The 25,089-nt window shown below is 42.8% G+C and overlaps 1 protein-coding gene across 1 annotated transcript in view; it reads right to left on the bottom strand.

Annotated features, from left to right (window-relative positions):
• The window catches only part of COL6A6 (collagen type VI alpha 6 chain), a 107,950-nt gene extending 83,558 nt beyond the window's left edge, over window positions 1-24,392 (bottom strand). The window contains 5 exon segments of the mRNA XM_050939714.1: window positions 176-736; window positions 5,365-5,979; window positions 6,547-7,155; window positions 9,008-9,103; window positions 24,123-24,392. Coding sequence (XP_050795671.1) covers window positions 176-736; window positions 5,365-5,979; window positions 6,547-7,155; window positions 9,008-9,103; window positions 24,123-24,144 — 1,903 coding nt within the window. The 5' untranslated portion in view covers window positions 24,145-24,392.
• Window positions 24,393-25,089: the final 697 nt, after the last annotated feature.

Here is a 25,089-nt window from a genome sequence, read left to right as displayed (position 1 = left end):
CAAACAGCCATCTCAGTTTAACATGTGCCCAAAGTATATTTGTACATTTCAGTTATTCAGACTGGAGTAATATGCTTATCATGTTTTAAACTTGAAATTGTTTGTTATACAACAGGAGGCTCCATGTTCAATTAGCACTCTGAGTTCAAAGGGCAAAAATCAAAATTTCCCTTACCTTCTCCAGAACAGATCCCTTGAACAAATTCATTTTTTATGTTTTTCAAGGAGTCAAACTCTTGCACAAAGTAAGTCCTGCTCTTTGACCCTGCAATCTCAAGGAGCTGTGCTTCATCTGCATCTTTTACACCAATGGCATAAATATTGACCATCTCACTCCTCAGTCTCTCAGCAGACTCCTTCACGCTGTCATGTGACTTCCCATCTGTTAGGACAATGAGGTGACAAGGCACCCTGCCAGCTCTCTGCTCCCTTGCCTTTTTAAACAGTGGCTGCATGAAAGTCAAAGCTTCTCCGATATAGGTATTCCCATATATTTGCCTAATGTTGTCAATGGCTGTCTCTAAATCATCTCTTTTGCTGTATTCATCAAGTTCAAACTCCAGGCTTCTGCTATGTGAGAACTGCACAGCTCCAAAGCGAACTTTATTCAGCCCTATGTTAAACATCTTAATCACTTCCTTCAAAAATTTTTTGATGTCTCCGAAGTCAACAGGATAAATGCTTGTTGAGCCATCAATGAGCACATAAATATCAGCTTCCTCTGTGTCCACACATCCTACATGGAAAAAGAAAGTGTATACAGTATTAGTGCAAGAACAAAATGTAAAGAGAGAAACATAGACAAGCACCAAAGCATACAGACATGTAATTATGGCCCAGAATCAACCAGTATTTATACAATGACACAAACCCAGGTGGAGTTCCACAACGGAAGAAAATCTGCCTGAGAGTGAGGTTATTATGGTGCAAAGTGGCTGTAACCTCAATGTAAAGTAACAATGTCTGAGAAATGCTGGTTATTTATCTTATGATAACAGGAGTTCAGGTTATGTGATCCCTATCTGTACACCATTCAAGGTGTGCATGCACGCCACGTGCCTAAGACCAGAAGATTTTTCAACAGCAGTGTCTATTAGTCCACATCTCTGCCCATCACCTCCTTGTGCTCCAAGTCGAGAGCATAAGGGACCACATGGACTGACCACCTCTCCAGTTCCTTTTCTACCATGAATAACCCAAGGAAAGGATCAGAAGCAGAGTGGAAGGAGGCTGGGAAGTGGAATATAGAGTGGGACCACGCACCTTGAAGAACATCAGTTACTGTAAGGTAAGTAACCAGAATTTCTTCAAATGAATAGAATACACCTAGAGATTGTCAAAGTGGCTCACAAGCAGTACTCAATGAGGAGGGTGCAGGGAACTCTGATGGTTTGGCAGCATGATCCTGCAATCTGAAAGGATACATCTGCTGACGGGCAAAGGAGTCCAGGAGAGCTGACTGTATTTTAAAGAATCCTTATTGAGGTTGCAGGAACAAACCATCGCGATGTGTAGGAAGAATAGTAAATATGGCAGGTGACCAGCTTTGCTTAACAGTGAAATCCTTGCTGATCTTAAACACAAAAAAAGAAGCTTACAAGAAGTGGAAGATTGGACAAATGACCAGAAAGGAGTATAAAAATATTGCTCAGGCATACAGAAGTGAAATCAGGAAGGCCAAATCACACTTGGAGTTGCAGCTAGCAAGAGATGTAAGAATAACAAGAAGGGTTTCTTCAGGTATGTTAGCAACAAGAAGAAAATCAAGGAAAGTGTCGGCCCCTTACTGAATGAGGGAGGCAACCTAGTGACAGAGGATGTGAAAAAAGATAATGTACTCAATGCTTTTTTTGCCTCTGTCTTCACAAACAAGGTCAGCTCCCAGACTGCTGCACTGGGCAGCACATCCAGGGGAGAAGGTGACCAACCCTCTGTGGAGAAAGAAGTGATTCGGGACTATTTAGAAAAGCTGGACGAGCACAAGTCTATGGGGCTGGGTGCACTGCATCCGAGGGTGCTAAAGCAGTTGGCGGAAGTGATTGCAGAGCCATGGGCCATTATCTCTGAAAATTCATGGTAATCGGGGGAGGTCCCAGATGACTGGAAAAAGGCTAATGTAGTGCCCATCTTTTAAAAAGGGAAGGAGGAGGATCTGGAGAACTACAGCCCAGTCAGCCTCACCTCAATCCCTGGAAACATCATGAAGCAGGTCCTCAAAAAATCAATTCTGAAGCACTTAGAGAAGAATGTGATCAGGAACAGTCAGCATGGATTCACCAAGGGTAAGTCATGCCTGACTAACCTACTTGCCGTCTATAATGAAATAGCTGGGTCTGTGGATGAGGGGAAAGCAGTGGATGTGTTATTCCTTGAATTTAGCAAAGCTTTTGATACGGTCTCCGACAGTATTCTTGCCAGCAAGTTAAAGAAGTATGGGCTGGATGAATGGATTATAAGGCAGATAGAAAGCTGGCTAGATCGTCGGGCTCAACGGGTAGTGATCAACAGCTCCATGTCTAGTTGGCAGCTGGTATCAAGCAGAGTGCCCCAAGGGTCGGTCATAGGGCCAGTTTTGTTCAATATCTTCATTAATGATCTGGAGGATGGCATGGACTGCACTCTCAGCAAGTTTGCAGATGACACTAAACTTGGAGGAGTGGTAGATATGCTGGAGGATAGGGATAGGATACAAAGGAACCTAGACAAATTAGAGGATTGGGCCAAAAGAAACCTGATGAGGTTCAACAAGGACAAGTGCAGAGTCCTGCACTTAGGACGGAAGAATCCCATGCACTGCTACAGACTAGGGACCGAATGGGTAGGCAGCAATTCCACAGAAAAGGACCTAGGGGTTACAGTGGATGAGAAGCCGGATTTGAGTCGACAGTGTGCCCTTATTGCCAAGAAGGTTAACAGCATTTGGGCTGTATAAATAGGAGTATTGCCAGGAGATTGAGGGATGTGATCATTCCCCTCTATTCGGCATTGGTGAGGCCTCATCTGGAGTACTGTGTCCAGTTTTGAGCCCCACACTACAAGCAGAATGTGGAAAAATTGGAAAAAGAGTCCAGCAGAGGGCAACAAAAATGATTAGGAGGCTGGAGCACATGACTTACGAGGAGAGGCTGAGGGAACTAGGATTGTTTAGTCTGCAGAAGAGAAGAATGAGGGGGAATTTGATAGCTGTTTTCAACTACCTAAAAGGGGGTTCCCAAGAAGATGGATCTAGACTGTTCTCAGTGGTATCTGATGACAGAACAAGGAGTAATGGTCTCAAGTTGCAATGGGGAAGTTTAGGTTGGATATTAGGAAAAACTTTTTCTCTAGGAAGGTGGTGAAGCACTGGAATGGGTTACCTAGGGAGGTGGTGGAATCTCCTTCCTTAGAGGTTTTTAAGGTCAGGCTTGACAACGCTCTGGCTGGGATGATTTAGTTGGGATTGGTCCTGCTTTGAGCAGGGGGTTGGACTAGATGACCTCCTGAGGTCCCTTCCAACCCTGATATTCTATGAAACTCATTCTAGGACATAATGCCTAGTAAAATGGCATAGAGCTGCATGTCGTCACTCTACAGATCTCCAGAAGGGGAACTCCATGAAGCAAAGCCACTGATGTAACCTATACACCTTGTTTGGGTAGTGTGGCAAACCCAGGACAAATAGCTACCAAAGTAGGGATAGTAATTAGTCCCAGCGGGGCTAAAAGGCCTCTCCCTATTCATTGAGGGGAGATAACCATGGAGGAATAAGGTTCAGCTGGAACAGGGGTTGCCAGGGAATTAATTAGGTTCAGCTGGCCCAAATTGCTGGAGACCTTTTTAAACCCTCCCTGGCAGGGAAGTGTGGGGGAGTGAGAGAAGCAGAGGAGCTGTCAGCAGTAGGTGCAGCAAGACTCTGAATTCTTCCAGCCAGGAAGACTTGCAGTCTTCCCAGAAGGGGAGAAAAACAGAGCAAGGGACTGACTGAGAAAAGGATCAGCCAGACCCTGCGTGACAGGGAAGGACTTTACTCTTCCCAAGCCTGTGTCTCCAGGGAAAAAGGGGACTGAGCCAGCAGAGAAGAAACAGGTACTTTGCCACAGAGGGTTCACCATCAACTCACAGCTTGATGCAACTTGAAATCCATTTAGAAAATCTCAAATGTATCAAAGGGGAAGCAAAGGAAATAATTAGATTAGGAGATTCCCTGAAGGGATCTGTCATCTGCAGATAGAATGCTCAGCTCAACAAACATCCAGAGAATGGTGCTCCCTGTCTCTTTTGGTGGCATAATATTTTGGGTGGAAAATAGCTAGTTTACCTGATTTAAATGGTATTCAGAGGTAACATTTTGAATTAATATAGGGTGTAACCTCAAAGAAATCTTATCCTTATGGGGGACTGTGTAGGAAGGTCCACCTTAAGGGTCCCAAGCTCACCTACTCTTCTGGCCAACAACTGCAGAGACCGACTGCTTCTTTGTAAAGGAGGGTGGACCTCCCTATTCCTGTTTTTCGATATATAGTGTACTGTAGTCATGTTAGATGTGACTTGGACATGCATGATACAGATGAGTGGCAGGAATCTATTTCAGGCTTCATGGACTGCCCACAGTGTCAGGAGGCTGATGTTTAGTTTGGATTCTTCCTGGGTCCAAGAGCCTTGAGCCACATGTTTATTCAAGTGAGCTCTCTAACGCCATTCAGAGGCATCTGTAATTATCTTCATGGGTGGGGAGGGGATGAAGGGAACCCCCAGACACACAGTCTCTGTTTTTCAACCAGTGTGATGACAAAACTTTGTGGGATTGGAGCTGTAAAACCTTGCTTGGCCAGGCTGTGTTTGCTTGGACTATTAAAAACAAAACAAAACAAAAAAAACTGTCCACAACCATGCCTGCAGACACCAGAAATGCAGCCAGAACATCTATGCATATTAATGATGCTGTTGTTTTGGTTTTTTTTAAAAAGCCATTTACTTAAGAAAAAAACACCAGCCTGCCTTGCTAACCCAATGAAAATAAAATTTAGGCACCAATCCTACACTGAGATCTGCTATCATGGACCCTCATTTACAGCTATGCAGAGTCCCACTGACACCAAGAGGATTCCATAAAGACACAAATTGCTCCACTAGGAGACCATGATGCAGGATCTTTGCATGAATTCAATAAAATAACATGAACCAGTCAATAATGTTAAAAAGATGGTTCTGAGCTGCAGTTTGGATTCAGATTCAGCTGCGGAACTGCACTTCCTCAAAGGCTAAAGTTTGGAACTAGATTAAAAGTTCAGGGAGGTTCAGATCCAGGTTTTGATTCAGGACCATCCCTACTTAAAAATCTTCAACATAGAGAAAAGATAAATACCATTACTGGGAAAGGTTTACCTGTTTTAAGTAGTTCTCTTCTTTCAGACTGGACATACTGCTTGTCCTGAATTTGATTCAAGAGTTTCTTTTGTAAAGTTTTGGCTTGTTTTGGCAGGTCAGAAAATGCTGTCAGCTTAGTAGCATATAACTGTGGAGGATATGATGCTATCTGGGTTAACTGGGTGTTGTTAGCATTTTCAATGCCTATGGTGAATACAGTCACGCCAGTTCTCCGAAGATCACGAGCTGCCTCACTTACATTGTCTTCAGAGGGTCTGTGAGTGATCAGAATTGCTATTTGCTCTATTCCTTGGGCCTTTCTGCTTCCATATTTTACACTGAAGATGTTTTTCCTTGTAGCCTTAATGGCAGCACCGGTGTTGGCCTTCCCTTCCCTCGGAGAAAAGCCCTGTATTTTCTGCAGAATAGCAGTTTTGTTTGTTTCTTCACTCAGTAAAGCTAACACGTGTGGCTCACTGCTATATGTCACTAGGCCAATCTTTGTACAATTCTTCTTCACATCAAGAAAGGAGACTGTATCTTGCAGGAAATTTTTAATATCTTCAGATTTTGGTTTTGAAACACCCTCATCTACTATGAACACAACATCAGCAACGGAATCACTCTTACAAACTGCAGTGGGAAGAGAGAGGAAAAGAACACAATATTAATTGTCTATTTCTTGGCCAATCCATGGAACAGTCTTCTAAAATAGTTTCCCTCATTCAGATTTATCTAGAAACAGAGGAATTGCCATACTGAATCAAATTAGCCATCCACCTAACTCCGGCATCCTGTTTCCAGCAGTGGTCAATGCCAGCCACGTCAGAGGAAGCCCAAAGGAAAATGCCCATTAATTAGTTGTTTCAGGGCATAAAACAACAAGAGCTATCTTCTCTTGAAAATTACCAAATCTGCAAGAATAGTTACAGCTTCACTCCACCCACTCTCTATTCACTTTTGTGGAGTCAGGAGTTAGTCATGCATAAAGTCATGAGCAGATAGGCACTAATTTTCAAAATGTCAGTGTTACATGCCTCTCTGTATACACATGTACCTGGTCATGGACATGTCTGTTCTCTTCCTTATTTAATATTTTGAAAATTTAACCCAAATGTTCAAGGTGTCTTTCTGTCCAACACTGAATTACTTCTTCCAACCAATATGATCACAATTTTTTCATAGCCTTGCATTCCTTACCTTCTCTCTCAGGAACACTTGTAGTTTTAACTGTTGGTATTATGTCATTAATATCTGTTTGAATAACGTCCTCAATGATCTTGGTCATGTTTTGAGAAGACATACTGAGATCCCTCACTGTGCGAAATGTATACGAAAATTGAGGTGTAGCCATTGACTGCAGTTCTCGAGGAGAAACATCCTGAATCCCCAGAGCTATGATTTTTACCCCATCACTTTTCAAGATCCTGGCAGGCTCTCCTACAGCATCCTCTGATTTCCCTGAAGTCAAGACTACCAAAATTCGTTCTTTGTCTCTTCCACTAGTTGGTCCTTTGAAATAGGTTTCGTGAACTTCTCGAAGGGCATTGCCAGTTTTTACTGAACCACCCTTGAATACAACATTCTTTTTGACATGGTTCAGCATTGGGTTCTTTGCTTTATAGGTGTCCAGCCGAAATTCAACGTGCAAATCATCACTGTACTGCGCAAGTGCGATACGGTATTGGTTAGGAGTCGCTGTTAAATGACTGATCATTTTGTTAATAAAAGACTTCATAGAGGGGAACGCTTTATTTCCCAGGCTATTAGAGCTGTCAACCAAAAGGACAATATCTGCAGATGTAGGGGCTGCAAAAATCAGAAAATTAAATATTACATATTTCTTACCTTTATCTCTACAATACTCTGATGATAAAGGCAATGTTTCACCAAAGACTGTATCCAGAGATATCCAGAAACAAAATGTCCAAAAGTTGAAAAATATCCTTCTAAACCCAAGAATTCTCTTTTATATTTTAAGCTTATTTTATTATCATAAAAGATAAAGGTAGGAAGTTACAAGTGCTCAGCATCTGTTTGGTACCTAGGACTTCCCAGGAGATGTAGCTATTCAGCACTTCTCAGGATTGGATGCCTGCTTCCTTTTTGAGGTTTAATTTTTTTTGGTATTTCTACTGAATGGGACACACATTATCTAGTGTTTCCAGTTAGAGAAATCTCTCAAGTGCTAACTTCTTTCACAGGTGGTGGTGACTACAGGCACATAGTCACAAACAATACACTCTGGTTTATTTTTTCTAACATTCAGTTCAGCACATGGCACAGTGCAGCTCACCCTTAGTGTGGAGGACCCATGCAAAGTCTCCTGAACCACTTAGGCTCAGGAATTACAAGGAATTGTGCACTGCAAAAAGAATCTCCATACTAAGTCTACTGCAGAGGCTGGGATGAAGTTGGAGGCCAAAATCTACATGTAGGCAGATCCTTATCCTTTGGCCTCAACTCCCAGTGCTAGTAGCTAAGAAGAGCTGAGAAAACTACTTATGACTACCTCTTATGGAGGAGTCAAGGTATTGGGGTGAGAGAAGAGGAGCTGCAGTTTTACATGCTTACTCCAGTTTGGATGGGGGGAAACGTCATGTCACCTTCTCCTGTCATCCCTGTACTCTTCACTGGCACAGTCTTATTTTACCTTAACACAGTAGATGTCAAGGGTATGTCAGTGATCCAGACAGCCTTAAGTGACTAACAGAAGGGTTAAAATAAAGCACCATTCCTCCTACTTTAATTTACACCTACACCACAGTAGAGGATATCTGTCACATTCCTGAGAATGTATATTCTCTCCCATATGGAATCCTATGGCAACTGTGGACTAAGTGTGCGACCCTCTTCAGAGTCTCAATGTGTTGTATGCCACAAAGTGGCAAAAGTTGCTTTTTCTTTCTATCTTGATTCCTCTATGCTTAGTTACCTGCCTATCACAAGTGCTGATTGCCTCCAGCAAGTTGCTAACCATCCTTAACCTCCATTGAAGGCAATAGGAGTTGAAAGCCCTCAGTTTTTCTCAGATCACCTTGCAGTGTCGGGCCTCATTTTCCTCCTGAGCAACTTTCCTACTGACAACTTTCCTAAATTGTGCAACAAGCCTATCCTGTCAGTCACATTGATCTGGCTCCTTTCCATGTCCAAATTCTGCCCTAACGTACAACACATGCAATGCCACAATTTAGCTCTTGCTGTGCCTAGGATTTATACCAAGGACCCAGTTCTGCAGAATTTACATGTAGAATCCCAGTGAGCCCAACAGAACCCATCTGAGTAGGGTTCAGGACTAGATCCTCCTTTTGCACATGCTGAGTAATTAAATCCCAGGTAGCCACCTGAAAATAACTAAATTACATGTGTGGGCTTCATTTATATGCTATCTCCATTTTCACCTCTGAATTTGGCTTTAGTCTATATAAATCTGTCAAGGTTTATGATAGCGCTGATCAACCTAATATATAAATCTAATGTCCATCTCCATTATCCAAACACAGTTTCAGTCTATTATACAAAGTCTCATAAGGTATAGAGATCCTGACTCAAGAGTCTCAGGCTTCACCTCAATTTTTATTGGGAAAACTGGGGACTAACTATTTTATTTAAAAGAAAAAAAATCACACAATACAACAGAATACAAAAGATACTGAAATACCAGGTGTTTGAGTTATTGAAGTTTGACTCCCAATAAGGAAGAGGAACAAAGTCAGCAGCATCTTCATATTATGAATGAATGTTCCAAGCTTTAATTCTGGAAAAAATAAAATAAAAATCTCATATATCAAGTATCACAAGGACCCTGGAAGATGACTGCGTAATGCACTAGTATAAGGAAACTTACAGGGTTGGGAAAAATGTAGTTTAATCCCAATATGCTGTTATAAGAACCTAAAGCAATATAGACAAAGAAACAGGAAAATGGTAAAGGATACATTGTGGTGTTCTTTATCCATGTGTAACACGACATACACTCACTGCTGCGGCACCTCCAGCTGGTTACCTTGGGAATTAGCTCATCCCAGCGTCAGAGCACCTCCTGCTATTGCTTTTTGTCTTACCATTATCAATCTCCTTCACTGTAATTCAGGCACTGCGTCTCCCCTGGCCCATATTGCCCCTTCTCCTGGGTACTGCCCCTTAGCAGTGCCCACACACACGGGGTCCTCCCATCCCTGGGGAACCCCAATCCCCTAAACTCACCTCACCTCAATGACCCATTGCCAGTCTTCATCTAGTCCCTTCCCTCAGGGGAAAACTGCAGTGTGAAGTGGCCACTCATCATCAGCCAGGGGGTTGGACCTGTTGCCTCTTCCTTCCCTGGCTGCCTCCCCGCAGCCCTAATACCTTATCCGGCCCCAACAGTAAGGCCTCTGCCTGAGGGATTGCCAGGGTGGCACTCCTCCTCCTGCCCTTCCCCAGCACTGCGCTGTCCAAGGTACCTTTTTTGCTATCCAGCCACCAGATCCATCTCTCTCCAAGGCTGCAGCTCTTTTATAGAGCTCAGGCTGGCCCCGATTGGCTGCCTCCCAGCCTTTTCCTGATTGGCTCCCAGCCCCAGCCCTTGCCAAGGGGTAGCATTTAACCCTTTCTGAACCGGAGCGCAGTGACCTCCCCACTACACCATGAAATCAGACATTAATTATTGTAATCTCACCTGTGTGGCACTGATGCCTCCAACCTTCCTGCTTCATAGCTATTTAAAATGTTTCCAAGGCGATTTTGATGACATCATTTCCCCTTTGTACCCCTCCACTGGATTCCCCTTCTCCACTGAATCAGTGGCACCTTACCTATTAAATCTAGTTTCTTATTATGGCCCTGACCTTCACCTTCGCTCTGCCAGTGACAACCTTGAGCATCCATTTATCTGCTTGTCACAGAAGCACCTTCCTGCTTTTTCCCATGCCACCCCATGTGCTGGGGAAGAACCTTCTGACAACATTCACAAGCCATCACCTTATTCTCACTGAGATTCCTCCTTGAAACCTATTTTTAAAAGATACAAGCCTACAAACCATTGCCAACTGAGACTGATTAGGTTGGCAGCCTGCTGTTACTGAGACCACGCTGAGTTATGCAAATGTGCGTGGTTTAGGATTGCTGGGCATCTGGTTTTTGACTGAAACGCCCAGTTGAAAGGGGACTCTGGCAGCTCTGGTCGGCATAAGAGTCCAGTGGGTGGCCCAGCAGGACTAAGGCAAGCTCCCTGCCTGCAATGGCTCCACAGAGCTCCTGGAAGTGGCCAGCATGTCTCCACGGCCACCCGGCGCAAGGGCAGATCAGGGAAGCTCTGATTGCTGCCCCCACCTCAAGCGCCGACTCCGCAGCTCCCATTGGCCCTAGCTCTATTGTTAGTTTTCCCTTCTCTCTCTGCCCCTCCCATTTGTCAGTTTATTCGCCTGAACCGTACTTTCTAACTGCTACATTGCAATCTCTCTGAGGTAGGGACATTGCCTAGCACAATGGGGCCCTAACCCTTGATGAGGGTCATTAGGAAATACTGCAGTGTTCTTCAGTCGGTGGCCTGCCTGGGGCCAGATCTGGCCCAAGAGGGCCTTCCCGCTGGCCCACTGTGCATCAGCTGTTCCATCCTGCTCCCTGCTGGGAGCTCTACTGTAAGGATGCCCCACTACCTGGCTGCAGCTCTGCCCTGGACAGCAGGCTCCCAGCAACTCCAGCTGCTGCCCAGTCCAGCTGCAGCATCTCATGCTGATCTGCACTCAGAGATGGCTCAGCACAGGCACACGGCAGCCAGGGCCAAGCAGGGGAACATGGGGGTCAGAGCTCCCAGGAGCACAGGGTAGACCCAGAGTCAGAGTCAGAGATGAGTCACGGGGCCAACCTTGCAGCAGAGCCCCCAGCTGGGAGCAGGAGCTGGGCACAGGCAAGAGGAGGCAGGGACAAGACAGGCTCTAGGGGGGCATTATATCCTGCTTCCCTGGACGTGTACTGCCTCCATCTTCCTCCCAGCTCCCCTCAGTCAAGGAGCACTAAGTAGACTCCTGTCTCCTGCAACTACTCCCTATCTCTTCGCCCTCCCCCGCCAGGAACTGAAAATCCTAATTACCTGAATGAGCATGGGGGACAACCCGCTGATTCAGATCATCAGGATTTTTGGTTATTTGAGTATCAAACATTTCCACTTCACCTGTATACAGAACTTCGACTCCCACTGCAGTCTGTCATCATGGTCAGTGACTGAATGAAATTTCACTGTGAAACTACAGCTAAAAATATCATTTCCATTAATCCCAATGCCCAAAGGCATCAGTCATCCCCAGAGTCATTTGGATAAATGCACTTCACGTGTATTTCATTTAGAATCTTTTTCATTTCCATTTAAAACACACTGGAGCTAGGCTGTGTTGACACATTTCAATTTAAAGGGGTACACTTTCAACCAGGCGCTTAATCAGGTGCCTGTGCAACATAAAGCATAAGAACAGCCTCACTGGATCGGACCAAAGGTCTATCTAGCCCAGTATCCTGTCTTCCGACAGTGGCCAGTGTCAGGTGCCCCAGAGGGAATGAACAGAACAGGTAATCACCAAGTGATCCATCCCCTCCCGCTCATTCCCAGCTTCTGGCAAACAGAAACTAGGGACACCCTCCCTGTCCATCCTGGCTAATAGCCATTGCTGGATCTATCCTCCATGAATTTATCTAGTTCTTTTTTGAACCCTGTTATGGTCTTGGCCTTCACAACATCCTCTGGCAAGGAGTTCCATAAGTTGACTGTGCATTGTGTGAAGAAATACTTTATTTTATTTGTTTTCAACCTGCTGCCTATTAACTTTATTTGGTAAGCCCTAGTTCTTGTGTTATGAGAAGTAGTAAACCACACTTCCTTATCTACTTCCTCTACACCAGTCATGATTTTAGAGACGTCAATCATATCTCCCCTTAGCTGTCTCTGTTCCAAGCTGAAAAGTCCCAGTCTTATTAATCTCTCCTCACACGGAATCAGTAATTGCTGTGCTTTTACTAGAGAGCAAACCCTGAAGAGCCCTTTGGCTTTAGAGAGAACCTGTTGGCCTGCCAAGATTTGGACATTGCCTTATAATGTAATGGACTATTATTGCACATCAGGCTCTCTACAATGATGAAAGGCAGCTTAAAATGCTACCACTGTTCCTTCCAACTACATATTTCTCTGCATTTCCGGTTTAATATAAAGAAACTCCTAAGAGTTCATGTTTTATGTGCCCCTTGTGTATAGCTATTAAAACATAATATTTAAAACAAAATAAAAAACAGCTACACGAGAATAAGGATTTAGAGTGGTAGCTGTACAGTGAAATGGCTCTCTGCATGCCATTGTGACATGAGACTAGAGGTACTTTGCTGAGGGACGTTAGACCCTAGAGGCCTAAAAGCCTTTTATGATTGTTACAGATGCTCAATAGACCCTTCTGTTTTACGCTGGCTGAGAGTCACTGCAGTCTAGAGATCGGGGTTGCATTTATTCCCTCTGGATGTGGAATTGGGGATCCAGAGAGAGTGGACTGCCTGAGGAGGCCCATGGCGAGAGACAGGCATGCTGAAGGCTCAGAGAGGTGCGGTCCCAGGAGGCAGTGGAGCCTACAGCTTAACCCCCGAGACACAGTGGACTCCTGAAAAGGACTGTCACACTGAAGGGGTTCCTTCCAGGGACCGTTCAGAGCTGAGAGAGAGCATGAGTCTTGTGAGTCCATAACAACTTGTGCTGAGTTATTTGTCTATGGAAGTACTAACTTCTGTCATGATATTTACTTGTAGGTATGTTATTTGGCCACTAGATGTCTCTGAGCTATCCTGAAAGTGCCCAGCAAGGTGTAGTCTCTGGTCCCACAATAGATGGAAGCCAACTTGTTTTGTTTGTAGCTTATTCCTGTATTAATCAATGTCTACTTTGTAAGGGCTGTGGCTACACTTACTATGACAATCTCCACATATGTCCAAATCCTGGACTCACTGCACAGTTGGGAGTAAATAGACTACTATCTAGAGGAAGCATATGGGAGATGGAATCCTCTGCACAGATCATAGACTAGTTATGAACCACTTTGTAGCAACTACCACAGACTAAAAGCTACATCACCTGTACACTAGTTGCAGCCACTCTCACAGGGAATATTACCTAGTGAATCTGCTTTGTTTTGGAACCACCATCCCTAGCAGAAAAGCTCTCTGCCTCATGATGCAGGGAGCTCCTGGGGTGCTGGGAAACGCAGTTGGTGCAGATTCCTTGCATGGACGATCTGCATCCCCCACCTCCTTTCCACAAGCACTGGAATCGAACATCAGTCTGCATCCTTCAAGTTCCTTCCAGTGGAGAAGAGTGGAGGGAGCGGGACAAGCTGCATAAGACTGGCCCTACTGATCTGTAAAGGGAAGTTGCATTATGGGTGTATGCACACTCAAACAACTCCACTCTGATCTATACCTGCAACTGCAGCACACTTAACAGCCCTAAGACAAATCCTTGTCCTTCCTGCCCATTGGAGAATGGGACCCAGCAGGCAGCCTCAAGATGAGGAGCAGGGCAGTACAAGCAGAAGAAGCCCTGCCAAATGGCCAACAGGCTGAGGCAGTGACAGAATGAACAGTTGCTCCTGTGGCCACACCTCTAAGCAAAACATCTGTAATGACCCTCAGAGAATATCCTGTGTTCAAGAAGCCTCTCTGACAGTTGTAGAGTTGGTTCAGCAAGCTCTGCATGTCCCTGTCCCTGTTACATAAGTCCCCAGCATAGGGAGTGTATCAGGGCATTTTGTGGGTGGGTGGAGGTGTGTCAGAGGCAGTCCTATTGACAGCTATTTCCTAGTTGCCAGAAGACCCATACGGACCATAGTCAGCTGGGTTCAAGTTAAGCCAAAGCTAAGGGCTTCCCAAAACTGTATTGGGGGTCTAACCGGCTCTTTGAAGCCCCAGGGGAGAGGAATCACATTGCCTCCCTTCTTAGTCCCATTGCAGGGCTCTGCATCAGTATCCTAGAGATGAATTCAGGCTTGGAATCTTTGGAATCTGTGTGACAAAGCCAATTTCTATGAAGGTCAATCAAAATGACCCTATCCAGCATAGTTTAGATTCCACGCTTTGTTTTCTGACTTTATCTTTCTTTAAATAATCAGAACAGTCGCAAGTAACACCTGAAAAAAAGTGTAGTCCAATTACACACTGTCAGTGGCTTGAAAACTACGTTTAGCTGTAGAAAAATATAGCGAATGGAATACTAATCTTATGGAAAACAGACAGAATTTATTGCTTGACAGACAATATAAATTTTCACAGTACACGCAAATACTGTCCGATTGCATTTATAAGAAGAAAAGGCTTTAGAATAGGAGGCAAGCTAGATATAACTTTTTTCAATCTTGCAATTTGTGAGACATTTAACAAATTCAGGGTCGGTTTCATTGCATTAAATTTAGGGCTGTCAATTAATCGCAGTTAACTCGTGATTAATACAAAAAAAATTAATCGTGATTAAAAATTAATTGCAGTTTTAATTGCACGGTTAAGCAATAGAATACCAATTGAAAGTTATTACATATTTTGGATGTTTTTCTACATTTTCATATATATTGTATTCTGTGTTGTAATTGAAATCAAAGTGTATATTTTTTATTATAAATATTTGCACTGTAAAAATGATAAACAAAAGTAACAGTATTTTTCAATTCACCTCATACAAATACTATAGTGCTGGGGTGGCCAATCTGTGGCTTCGGAGCCACATGTGGATCTTCAGAAGTTAATATGTGGCTCTGCCACAGGCCCTGCCCCCACTCCACCCCTTTCCACCCCCTCCCCTGAGTCTGCTGTGCTCTCATTCTTCCCCTTCCCCCCCCCCAGAGCCTCCAGCTGATCAGGAGGGAGGGGGAGGCACTGATTGGCGGGGCTGCCAGTGGGTGGGAGTCGCTGGGAACATGGGAGAGGGGATCTGATGGAGGGCTGCTGATGTATTACTGTGGCTTTTTGGCAATGTACATTGGTAAAGTCTGGCTCCATCTCAAGCTCAGGTTGGCCACCCCAGCTGCATCGTGGAAGTGAATGCCTGGCTGCAAAGATGGTGTCGCCAGGAGGGCTTTGGCTTCCTCGACCACGGGATGCTATTCGAGGAAGGACTGCTAGGCACAGATGGCGTTCACCTTTCGAAGAGGGGAAAGGCCTTATTTGTGCACAGACTGGCTAATCTAGTAAGGAGGGCTTTAAACTAGGTTCGACGGGGACAGGTGAGCAAACCCCACAGGTAAGAGGGGAACAAGACCTGGGAGATGGGTTGGAAACAAGAGGGAGCACGGGCTATAATGGCAGTGAGGAAGGAGGGTCAGGGCAAAGCTGGGAGGCAAGATCAAACCAGTATCTTAGATGCCTATATACAAATGCAAGAAGTATGGGTAATAAGCAGGAAGAACTGGAAGTGCTAATAAATAAATACAACTATGACATTGTTGGCATTACTGAAACTTGGTGGGATAATACACACGACTGGAATGTTGGTGTGGATGGGTATAGTTTGCTCAGGAAGGATAGACAGGGGAAAAAGGGAGGAGGTGTTGCCTTATATATTAAAAATGTACACACTTGGACTGAGGTGGAGATGGACATAGGAGACGGAAGTGTTGAGAGTCTCTGGGTTAGGCTAAAAGGGGTAAAAAACATGGGTGATGTCGTGCTGGGAGTCTACTACAGGCCACCTAATCAGGTGGATGAGGCTTTTTTCAAACAACTAACAAAATCATCTAAAGCCCAAGATTTGGTGGTGATGGGGGACTTCAACTATCCAGATATATGTCGGGAAAATAACACCGCGGGGCACAGACTATCCAATAAGTTCCTGGACTGCATTGCAGATAACTTTTTATTTCAGAAAGTTGAAAAAGCTACTAGGGGGGAAGCTGTTCCAGACTTGATTTTAACAAATAGGGAGGAACTCGTTGAGAATTTGAAAGTAGAAGGAAGCTTGGGTGAAAGTGATCATGAAATCATAGAGTTTGCAATTCTAAGGAAGGGAAGAAGGGAGTACAGCAGAATAGAGACAATGGATTTCAGGAAGGCAGATTTTGGTAAGCTCAGAGAGCTGATAGGTAAGGTCCCATGGGAATCAAGACCGAGGGGAAAAACAACTGAGGAGAGTTGACAGTTTTTCAAAGGGTCACTATTAAGGACCCAAAAGCAAGCTATTCCGATGGTTAGGAAAGATAGAAAATGTGGCAAAAGACCACCTTGGCTTAACCACGAGATCTTGCGTGACCTACAAAATAAAAAGGCGTCATATAAAAAATGGAAACTAGGTCAGATTACAAAGGATGAATATAGGCAAATAACACAGGAATGCAGAGGCAAGATTAGAAAGGCAAAGGCACAAAATGAACTCAAACTAGCTATGGGAATAAAGGGAAACAGGAAGACTTTTTATCAATACATTAGAAGCAAGAGGAAGACCAAGGACAGGGTAGGCCCACTGCTCAGGAAGTGGGGGGAAACAGTAACGGGAGACTTGGAAATGGCAGAGATGCTTAATGACTTCTTTGTTTCAGTCTTCACTGAGAAGTCTGAAGGAATGTCTCATATAGTGAATGCTTATGGGAAGAGGGTAGGTTTAGAAGATAAAATAAAAAAAGGGCAAGTAAAAAATCACTTAGAAAAGTTAGATGCCTGCAAGTCACCAGGGCCTGATGAAATGCATCCTAGAATACTCAAGGAGTTAATAGAAGAGGTATCTGAGCCTCTAGCTATTATCTTTGGGAAATCATGGGAGACAGGGGAGATTCCAGAAGACTGGAAGGGGGCAAATATAGTGCCCATCTATAAAAAGGGAAATAAAAACAACCCAGGAAACTACAGACCAGTTAGTTTAACTTCTGTGCCAGGGAAGATAATGGAGCAGGTAATTAAAGAAATCATCTGCAAACACTTGGAAGGTGGTAAGGTGATAGGGAATAGCCAGCATGGATTTGTAAAGAACAAATCGTGTCAAACTAATCTAATAGCGTTCTTTGATAGGATAACGAGCCTTGTGGATAAGGGAGAAGCGGTGGATGTGATATACCTAGACTTTAGTAAGGCATTTGATACGGTCTCGCATGGTATTCTTATAGATAAACTAGGAAAGTACAATTTAGATGGGGCTACTATAAGGTGGGTGCATAACTGGCTGGATAACCGTACTCAGAGAGTAGTTATTAATGGCTCCCAATCCTGCTGGAAAGGTATAACAAGTGGGGTTCCACAGGGGTCTGTTTTGGGACCGGTTCTGTTCAATATCTTCATCAACGATTTAGATGTTGGCATAGAAAGTACGCTTATTAAGTTTGCGGACGATACCAAACTGGGAGGGATTGCAACTGCTTTGGAGGACAGGGTCAAAATTCAAAATGATCTGGACAAATTGGAGAAATGGTCTGAGGTAAACAGGATGACGTTCAATAAAGATAAATGCAAAGTGCTCCACTCAGGAAGGAACAATCAGTTTCACACATACAGAATGGGAAGAGACTGTCTAGGAAGGAGTATGGCAGAAAGAGATCTAGGGGTCATAGTAGACCGCAAGCTTAATATGAGTCAACAGTGTGATACTGTTGCAAAAAAAGCAAAAGTGATTCTGGGATGCATTAACAGGTGTGTTGTAAACAAGACACGAGAAGTCATTCTTCCGCTTTACTCTGTGCTGGTCAGTCCTCAGCTGGAGTATTGTGTCCACTTCTGGGCACCGCATTTCAAGAAAGATGTGGAAAAATTGGAGAGGGTCCAGAGAAGAGCAACAAGAATGATTAAAAGTCTTGAGAACATGACCTATGAAGGAAGGCTGAAGGAACTGGGTTTGTTTAGTTTGGAAAAGAGAAGACTGAGAGGGGACATGATAGCAGTTTTCAGGTATCTAAAAGGGTGTCATCAGGAGGAGGGAGAAAACTTGTTCACCTTAGCCTCCAATGACAGAACAAGAAGCAATGGGCTTAAACTGCAGCAAGGGAGATTTAGGTTGGACATTAGGAAAAAGTTCCTAACTGTCAGGGTAGTTAAACACTGGAATAGATTGCCTAGGGAAGTTGTGGAATCTCCATCTCTGGAGGTATTTAAGAGTAGTTTAGATAAATGTCTATTAGGGATGGTCTAGACAGTATTTGGTCCTGCCATGAGGGCAGGGGACTGGACTCGATGACCTCTCGAGGTCCCTTCCAGTCCTGGAGTCTATGAGTCTATGAGCTGTAGTGCAATCTCTTTGCTGTGAAAGTGCAACTTACAAATGTAGATTTTTTTTTGTAACATAACTGCACTCAAAAAAGAAAACAAAGTTCACTCAATCCTACTTCTTGTTCAGCCAATCGCTAAGACAAACAAGTTTGTTTACATGCTGCCATATTCTTATTTGCAATGCCACCAGAATGTGAACAGGAATTTGCATGGCACTTTTCTAGCTGGCACTGCAAGGTGTTTACATGTTAGATATGCCAAACATGCATAAAGCCCTTCCTGCTTTGGTCACTATTCCAGAGGACATGCTTCCATGCTGATGACGCTCGTTTAAAAAAAAAAAGTATTAATTAAAATTTGTGACTGAACTCCTTGGGGTAAAATTGCTCTATTTTGCTTCCATTCTGCCATATATTCCATGTTATAGCAGTCTTGGATGATTATACAGCACATGTTGTCCGTTTTAAGAATGCTTTTGCTGCAGATTTGACAAAATGCGAAGAAAGTAACAATGTGAGATTTCTAAAGATAGCTACAGCACTCAACCCAAGGTTTAAGAATCTGAAGTGCCTTCCAAAATCTGAGAGCAATGAGGTAGCATGCTTTCAGAAGTCTTAAAAGAGCAACACTCTGATGCAGAAACTACAGAACCCAAACCACCAAAAAAGGAAATCAACCTTCTGCTGGTGGCATCTGACTCAGATAATGAAAATGAACATTCATTGGCCCACACTGCTTTGGATCGTTATTGAGCAGAACTCATCGTCAGCATGGATGCATGTCCCCTGGAATGGTGATTGAAACATGAAGGGACATATGAATCATTAGTATACCTGGCACATAAATATCTTGTGATGCTGGCAACAATAATACCATGAGAACCTGTTCGAAATTTCAGGTGATATTGTAAACAAGAACCAGGGAGCATTATCTCCTGCAAATGTAAACAAACTTGTTTGTCTGAGCAATTGGCTGAACAAGAAGAAGGACTGAGTAAACTTGCAGACTCTAAAATTTTACAATGTTTTATTTTTGAATGCAGGGTTTTTTACATAATTCAACATTTGTAAGTTCAACTTTCATGATAAAGAGATTGCACTACAGGACTTGTATTAGATGAATTGAAAAATACTATTTTGGGGGGGTTTTTTACAGTGCAAATACTTGTAATAAAAAATAAATACAAAGTGATCGCTATACACTTTGTATTCTGTGTTGTAATTGAAATCAATATATTTGGAAATGTAGAAAACATCCAAAAATATTTAAAGAAATGGTATTCTATTATTGTTTAACAGTGAGATTAATAGCATGATTAATCATGATTCATTTTTAATCACTTGAGAGCCATAATTAAATTCGATTTACCTGACCTTGCTCCTGATCATGATTAAAAAAATTAATCGCAATTAATCACACTGTTAATAATAAAATACTATTTCTTTAAATATTTTTGATCAGTTTACTCTATAGCAAGATGTTATGCATAGTTTCAAAATGTGGGCAAAATAGGTCCATGATCCAGATTTTTTTTATATCTATCTATCTATGATATTTTGAAACTATGCATAACATCTTGCTGTAGAGTAAACTAATCATGAATTTCAAAGTGTGATGCTATGACAGATGTGAAGGCTTATTTACTTAAAATTTTGTTGCCAAACATTACTCAGATTTCTTTGAAAATGGAAGTGACTAGCCAAAGCCTGTTTCATATTTTTTTTTACAGGAAAACTCCAAGAAAAACAAAATCTATGAAATGTTTCCCCCAACTCCATGCGCTGTCTTTTCCTGTTAAAAAATATTGTACCGAATTCAGGAATATAGCATAATAGGTGCATATGTTCCCGTCACTTCTGCTTTGTGGTTCTGGAACAGTTATAATTTAACACTGTTGCAGTATAAAAATAGTACTGCAGATGCTTCATAAACCAGTTAATGGAGCTCCTAAAAAAAAAAGGAGTGTGTGACCAGCTTAAGAAGGGCACATTCCACATGGCACTATTATGGATTCTGATGCTGAAAATATTTTAATTTAAGGTCACATCAGGCAAAAGAGATATTCTACCCCATAATGGGAGTAGCCAATATGCTGCAGCAATCTTGTTTAGAGAGTGCTAAACTCTGCTCCTCACAACATAACTCTGCTGGTTGTTGATGGTTTCCACAAGGAGAAGCAGGAGAAATTAAGTAAAATTGACAGGTAAATGGGAGAGCCAACTGACAGGTTGATAAAGCCGTAAGGACAAGGGTTTAACTTGTATCTGTCACCTCAGGAAATGTATACTCAAAGAGCCAAAGGTACACTCCCCAGAAATGCTCATGTGAAGGCAGAGAGGGGGCCAATACATTTCAACTTCAACTCAGGGGGTTACCTTTGAATTGTCCCCTCACTTGGAGGGATTGGTAGAGCCATCAGGAAGGGAAGGGTGCTGCCTCTCAACCCCATAGAGTCTCCTGAACTATAGGGAAGAGTAAGCTCCCTGTCCCACAGCGGGGTGGCTTCTTGGTGCTGCTTCTCTGGCAGCCCTCTACCCCTTGGCAACGTTCCTTCTGCAGGAACCAGGCTGCCATTGGCCAGGCATCTCTACTACAAACAAACAAACATGCCAACTAAGCAACAAACCCCTCACAGCAGGGTTTCAAGCAGGAAGTGGAAGTAAATGTTGTTTCAAGTAACTGTTACTATAATCATAGATACTTACTGGGAAAAGCAGCTGCATGGGAGGAGAGCAGAACTGCTCCTCCCAGGAATGTGCAAACAATGCAGTCTCACATAGTACACCTTTCTGGGGGTCTGCCTTTGGTGACCTAGGTTTTGGGGGCAGACGTAATGGTAGGCTTTTTCAACAGGAAGACAATGGAAGGGTAAGGTAGAAAAAGTTTACAGGAAGGGGAGCAGTAAAAGCCTCCGGGTGGAGGATGCAAGGAAGGTGATAGAAGGAAATTGCCCCCTGGGAAACTCCTGCATTTTCTCTAGAACTATGCAATGCCTCCACTAATATGGGTCCCTCCTTCTCCTGAATGGGACCTCCGTCCCCGTGAGCCCCTGCAGAGCCCATTCTTTGCAATGCACCCAAGAAGGAGCTTTTGGCATGTAGTGGGAAGGGGGGGATTATGCAGTGGAGGAAAGGGGGCTGATCATTAATTTCTAATACTACATTTTATACTGAATGATGATGGCAATGTAATGTTATAGCAAACATTTAATACTATTTCAAAATGCTTGAACAATACTATTGAGGATTCTGCTTTTTACCACTCAGCTACAATCACCAGTAAATTATTCTCCTGGCCTGGCTCACCAATGTGCCTGTTTTTCCTTCTGGTCTCTACACACATCTCAGTCTGGGAGAGCAAGTCAGGCACATTATCACTTTTCCCTTCCATGCCCAGATCCAGACAGAGGCATGAAGGAGATTGTGTTCCCCTGAGTGGTTACGCAGTCCTGGACAAAGTCTAGCTCTTTTGTAAACATGGCAATTTTAGGATCACCTAGAGCAGTGGTTTTCAACCCCTGGGAATACACAGAGGTCTTCCAAGAGGTACATCAACTCATCTAGATATTTGCCTAGTTTTACAACAGGCTACATAAACACTAGCAAAGTCAGTATAAACTAAAATTTCAGTAATAGTGTGCAGGGACACCTTTGTATTTTTATGTCTGATTTTGTAAGCAAGTAGTTTTAAAGTGAGGTGAAATGTGGAGTATGAAAAACAAATCAGACTCCTGAAAGGGGTATAGTAATCTGGAAAGGTTGAGAACCACTGACCTATCAAGACCTGAAAAGTGAAATACACTTGTCACTTTTTAGTACCAAGTCTTATTGCAGTTTTGAGGAGCCTAGTAATCCCTGCCTTTAAAGTCATCAGTCTGAAATATCCATTTACTAGAGGAGGTTAAAAAATCCTTCCTTTAGATGCATATATTTCTAGTGCAGTAGTGGGCAACCTGTGGCCCATATGCAGCCCGTCAGGGTAATCTACTGTTGGGCTGCGAGACAGTTTGTTTACATCGACCGTCCCCAGGCACGGCTGCCTGCAGTTCCCACTGGCCGGGAATGGTGAACTGTGGCCAGTGGGAGCTGCAGGTGATCATGCCTGTGGATGGTCAATGTAAACAAACTGTCTTGTGGCCCACCAGCAGATTACCCTGATGGGTCACATGCAGCCCGCAGGTTGCCCACCACTGTTCTAGTGGAATAATTTCTCAAATATAAATTACCAACATGCCTCAATATCTTCAAGAGAGAGCATAAATAGAAAAAATGTGTGATTATAAATAAGACAAACCTAGGGAATTCTTCATAATCTGTATGTTAAGTTGATTTGTAAAAGTAAAATATTAAAAAAATAATAAATGCTGGAGTTTTGTGTAATATCTAGGTCAGAATAAGAATGAAATTATCTTGGGGATATTAGATTTTCAAAGGATGGAACACCTTCATTTGCAAACAAGCATCTTTTAATATAAAAAAGTACAGTGTGTATATGTATAGATATATACACAATACATTAACACAAGCAGAAACTTTCATCGTAGTTAAGATTGCAGCAGGACACATCAGACTCACCCAAAATTTTAAAATCATTGAAATAAGTTATGAAGGGAAAAGCCTCTGGCATCCATTGCCACTTTCTTATACCCTTCAACATCATCAATAACTTTCACTTCCATCTCTAGCAGATACTGAAAAGCCACATTTTGGCAAACTTGTGCTCTGCCACAAAATCTTAGCTTCAACTTCATACACTTTTGTATCAAGAAACTGGCACATCTGACTTTCATGCAATCCTTATACATGTAACACCATTCCACCTTACCATCACAGAGGTTGATTTTTATGTTAAGAGTGTGAGTATGTTTAAAGGAGTACATATGGCTTATGAGTATCTGATGGAGAAAGAAGTGGATGTCTTATGAAGTGTTAATAATAATGCCTATTTCTTATATAGCTCTTCTTATCTGTAAAGCTCAAAGCACATCACCATCTTGAATGTATTTATCCCCACAAAACTCCTATGAGGAAGTGTTATCATTCCAATTTTACAGATGGGGATGTCAGACACAGAGGGGCTAAGTGACTTGCCCAAGGTCACACAGGAGGTCCATCACAGAGAATGGAATTGAAGCAGAGTCTCCTACATCCTAAGCTAGTGCCCTACCCACTGGACCATCCTACCCCTTTACTATAGCTGTAGACAAAAAAAAGTAAAACATTTATCTGGCACTAGGGTTGTGCAAATGTATCAGTAATTTAAGAGTCTAAAACATTATAGGAAGGTTGTAACTATCTTAAAAACAAGCACTGAATACTCAAGAAATTCAGAGTTAAAAAGTTAACTTAAATACGTATACACACATTGGCTATATATGATGATATAAATAAGGGGAGAGAGAAAAAGATTATACTGATAGATTTATATACAAATCAAAGTTCAAGAGATTTTAGAGAAAAATTTGTATATTACCAAAACTTCAGAGTGAAAATTTCAGACTAACAGTATATTTAAATGCAAAACCTGCCACAGAGTGAAATGTAATTTTGTACCTTTCCTTGGTAATACAGAAGACAGCTTGTGATACTTACCACATAAAGGGAAGATGTTCATCAGCTCAAAACTTTAGACCCTCTAAAGTGGCTCAGGAAAGACTGAACCCCTTTTTAAAGCAACTCTATCAGTAGTTTGCCAAAAAAAAAGCCCTCCCATTATGACAATTAAAATATGTATCTTTCAAAGGCTTCCAAACCACTAGAAATAATCTCTCCCACTCTCCTCACACAGTGAAGAAGGTTGGTCTTCAGTACCGAGTTCACTGCCAGCAGCAGCAGCAGCTGGGAGGGTGAAGCTCAGGGCATCATCACTCTCCTGGGTTTCTTACTAACCTGATTTCACTTTGAGCATCAGTTATTCCTGTAAATTCTACAGCTGAGGGCTGGGTAGCAGCCTTGGGCAAGGTTTTTTTTCCTCAGCAGCTTTTAGAAAGGTGCTGATATTTTCTTAATTTATTTGTATTAATCCCTTCCCTTGCTTCTTATCACAAGTTCTTTTTACTGCCAGGATAATGAGGTGACCCTCATCCCCCTTGAGGGAGTAATGCTGCAAGGATGCAGAAACACAGGCTTAATGATGTACCAAGTGAATTTTCTGCCCCAGCTGACTCACACGTTTTTTGGACTGCTCACAAAAGGATAATTAGCTGGAAAGTACTTTCCGGCTTTCTTCCAGCTTCTATTTGTAACTTATACAAACAACAGTATATCCTGCTGGTCCACAGAAATTTGTCAGAAACTGATAGCCATGATCTATTGTGTATTCTAGCAATAATAATTCTAAAGAGAAAGTTTCCCACATATAGAGTGAGGAAATGGACATTTAAAAAGTGGGTAGATAGATAGATAATGCAGTACATGTTACAGTTGCATGTCATACATTGCATTTTTAAATTGAGTGCTGTTGAAAGGTATGGAATTGGCAGCCCTGAAAGACTGAAGTCATTTATTCACAAAACAGGTTCACTTAAGGGCAGCAGCAGTGTAAGCTACACTGCCCTGC

The sequence above is a fragment of the Gopherus flavomarginatus genome, chromosome 2, assembly GCF_025201925.1.
Source record: "Gopherus flavomarginatus isolate rGopFla2 chromosome 2, rGopFla2.mat.asm, whole genome shotgun sequence".
Taxonomy (NCBI): Eukaryota; Metazoa; Chordata; order Testudines; family Testudinidae; genus Gopherus; species Gopherus flavomarginatus.
Note: the sequence above shows the minus strand (reverse complement) of the source record. Positions and strands in the feature narration are given on the sequence as shown.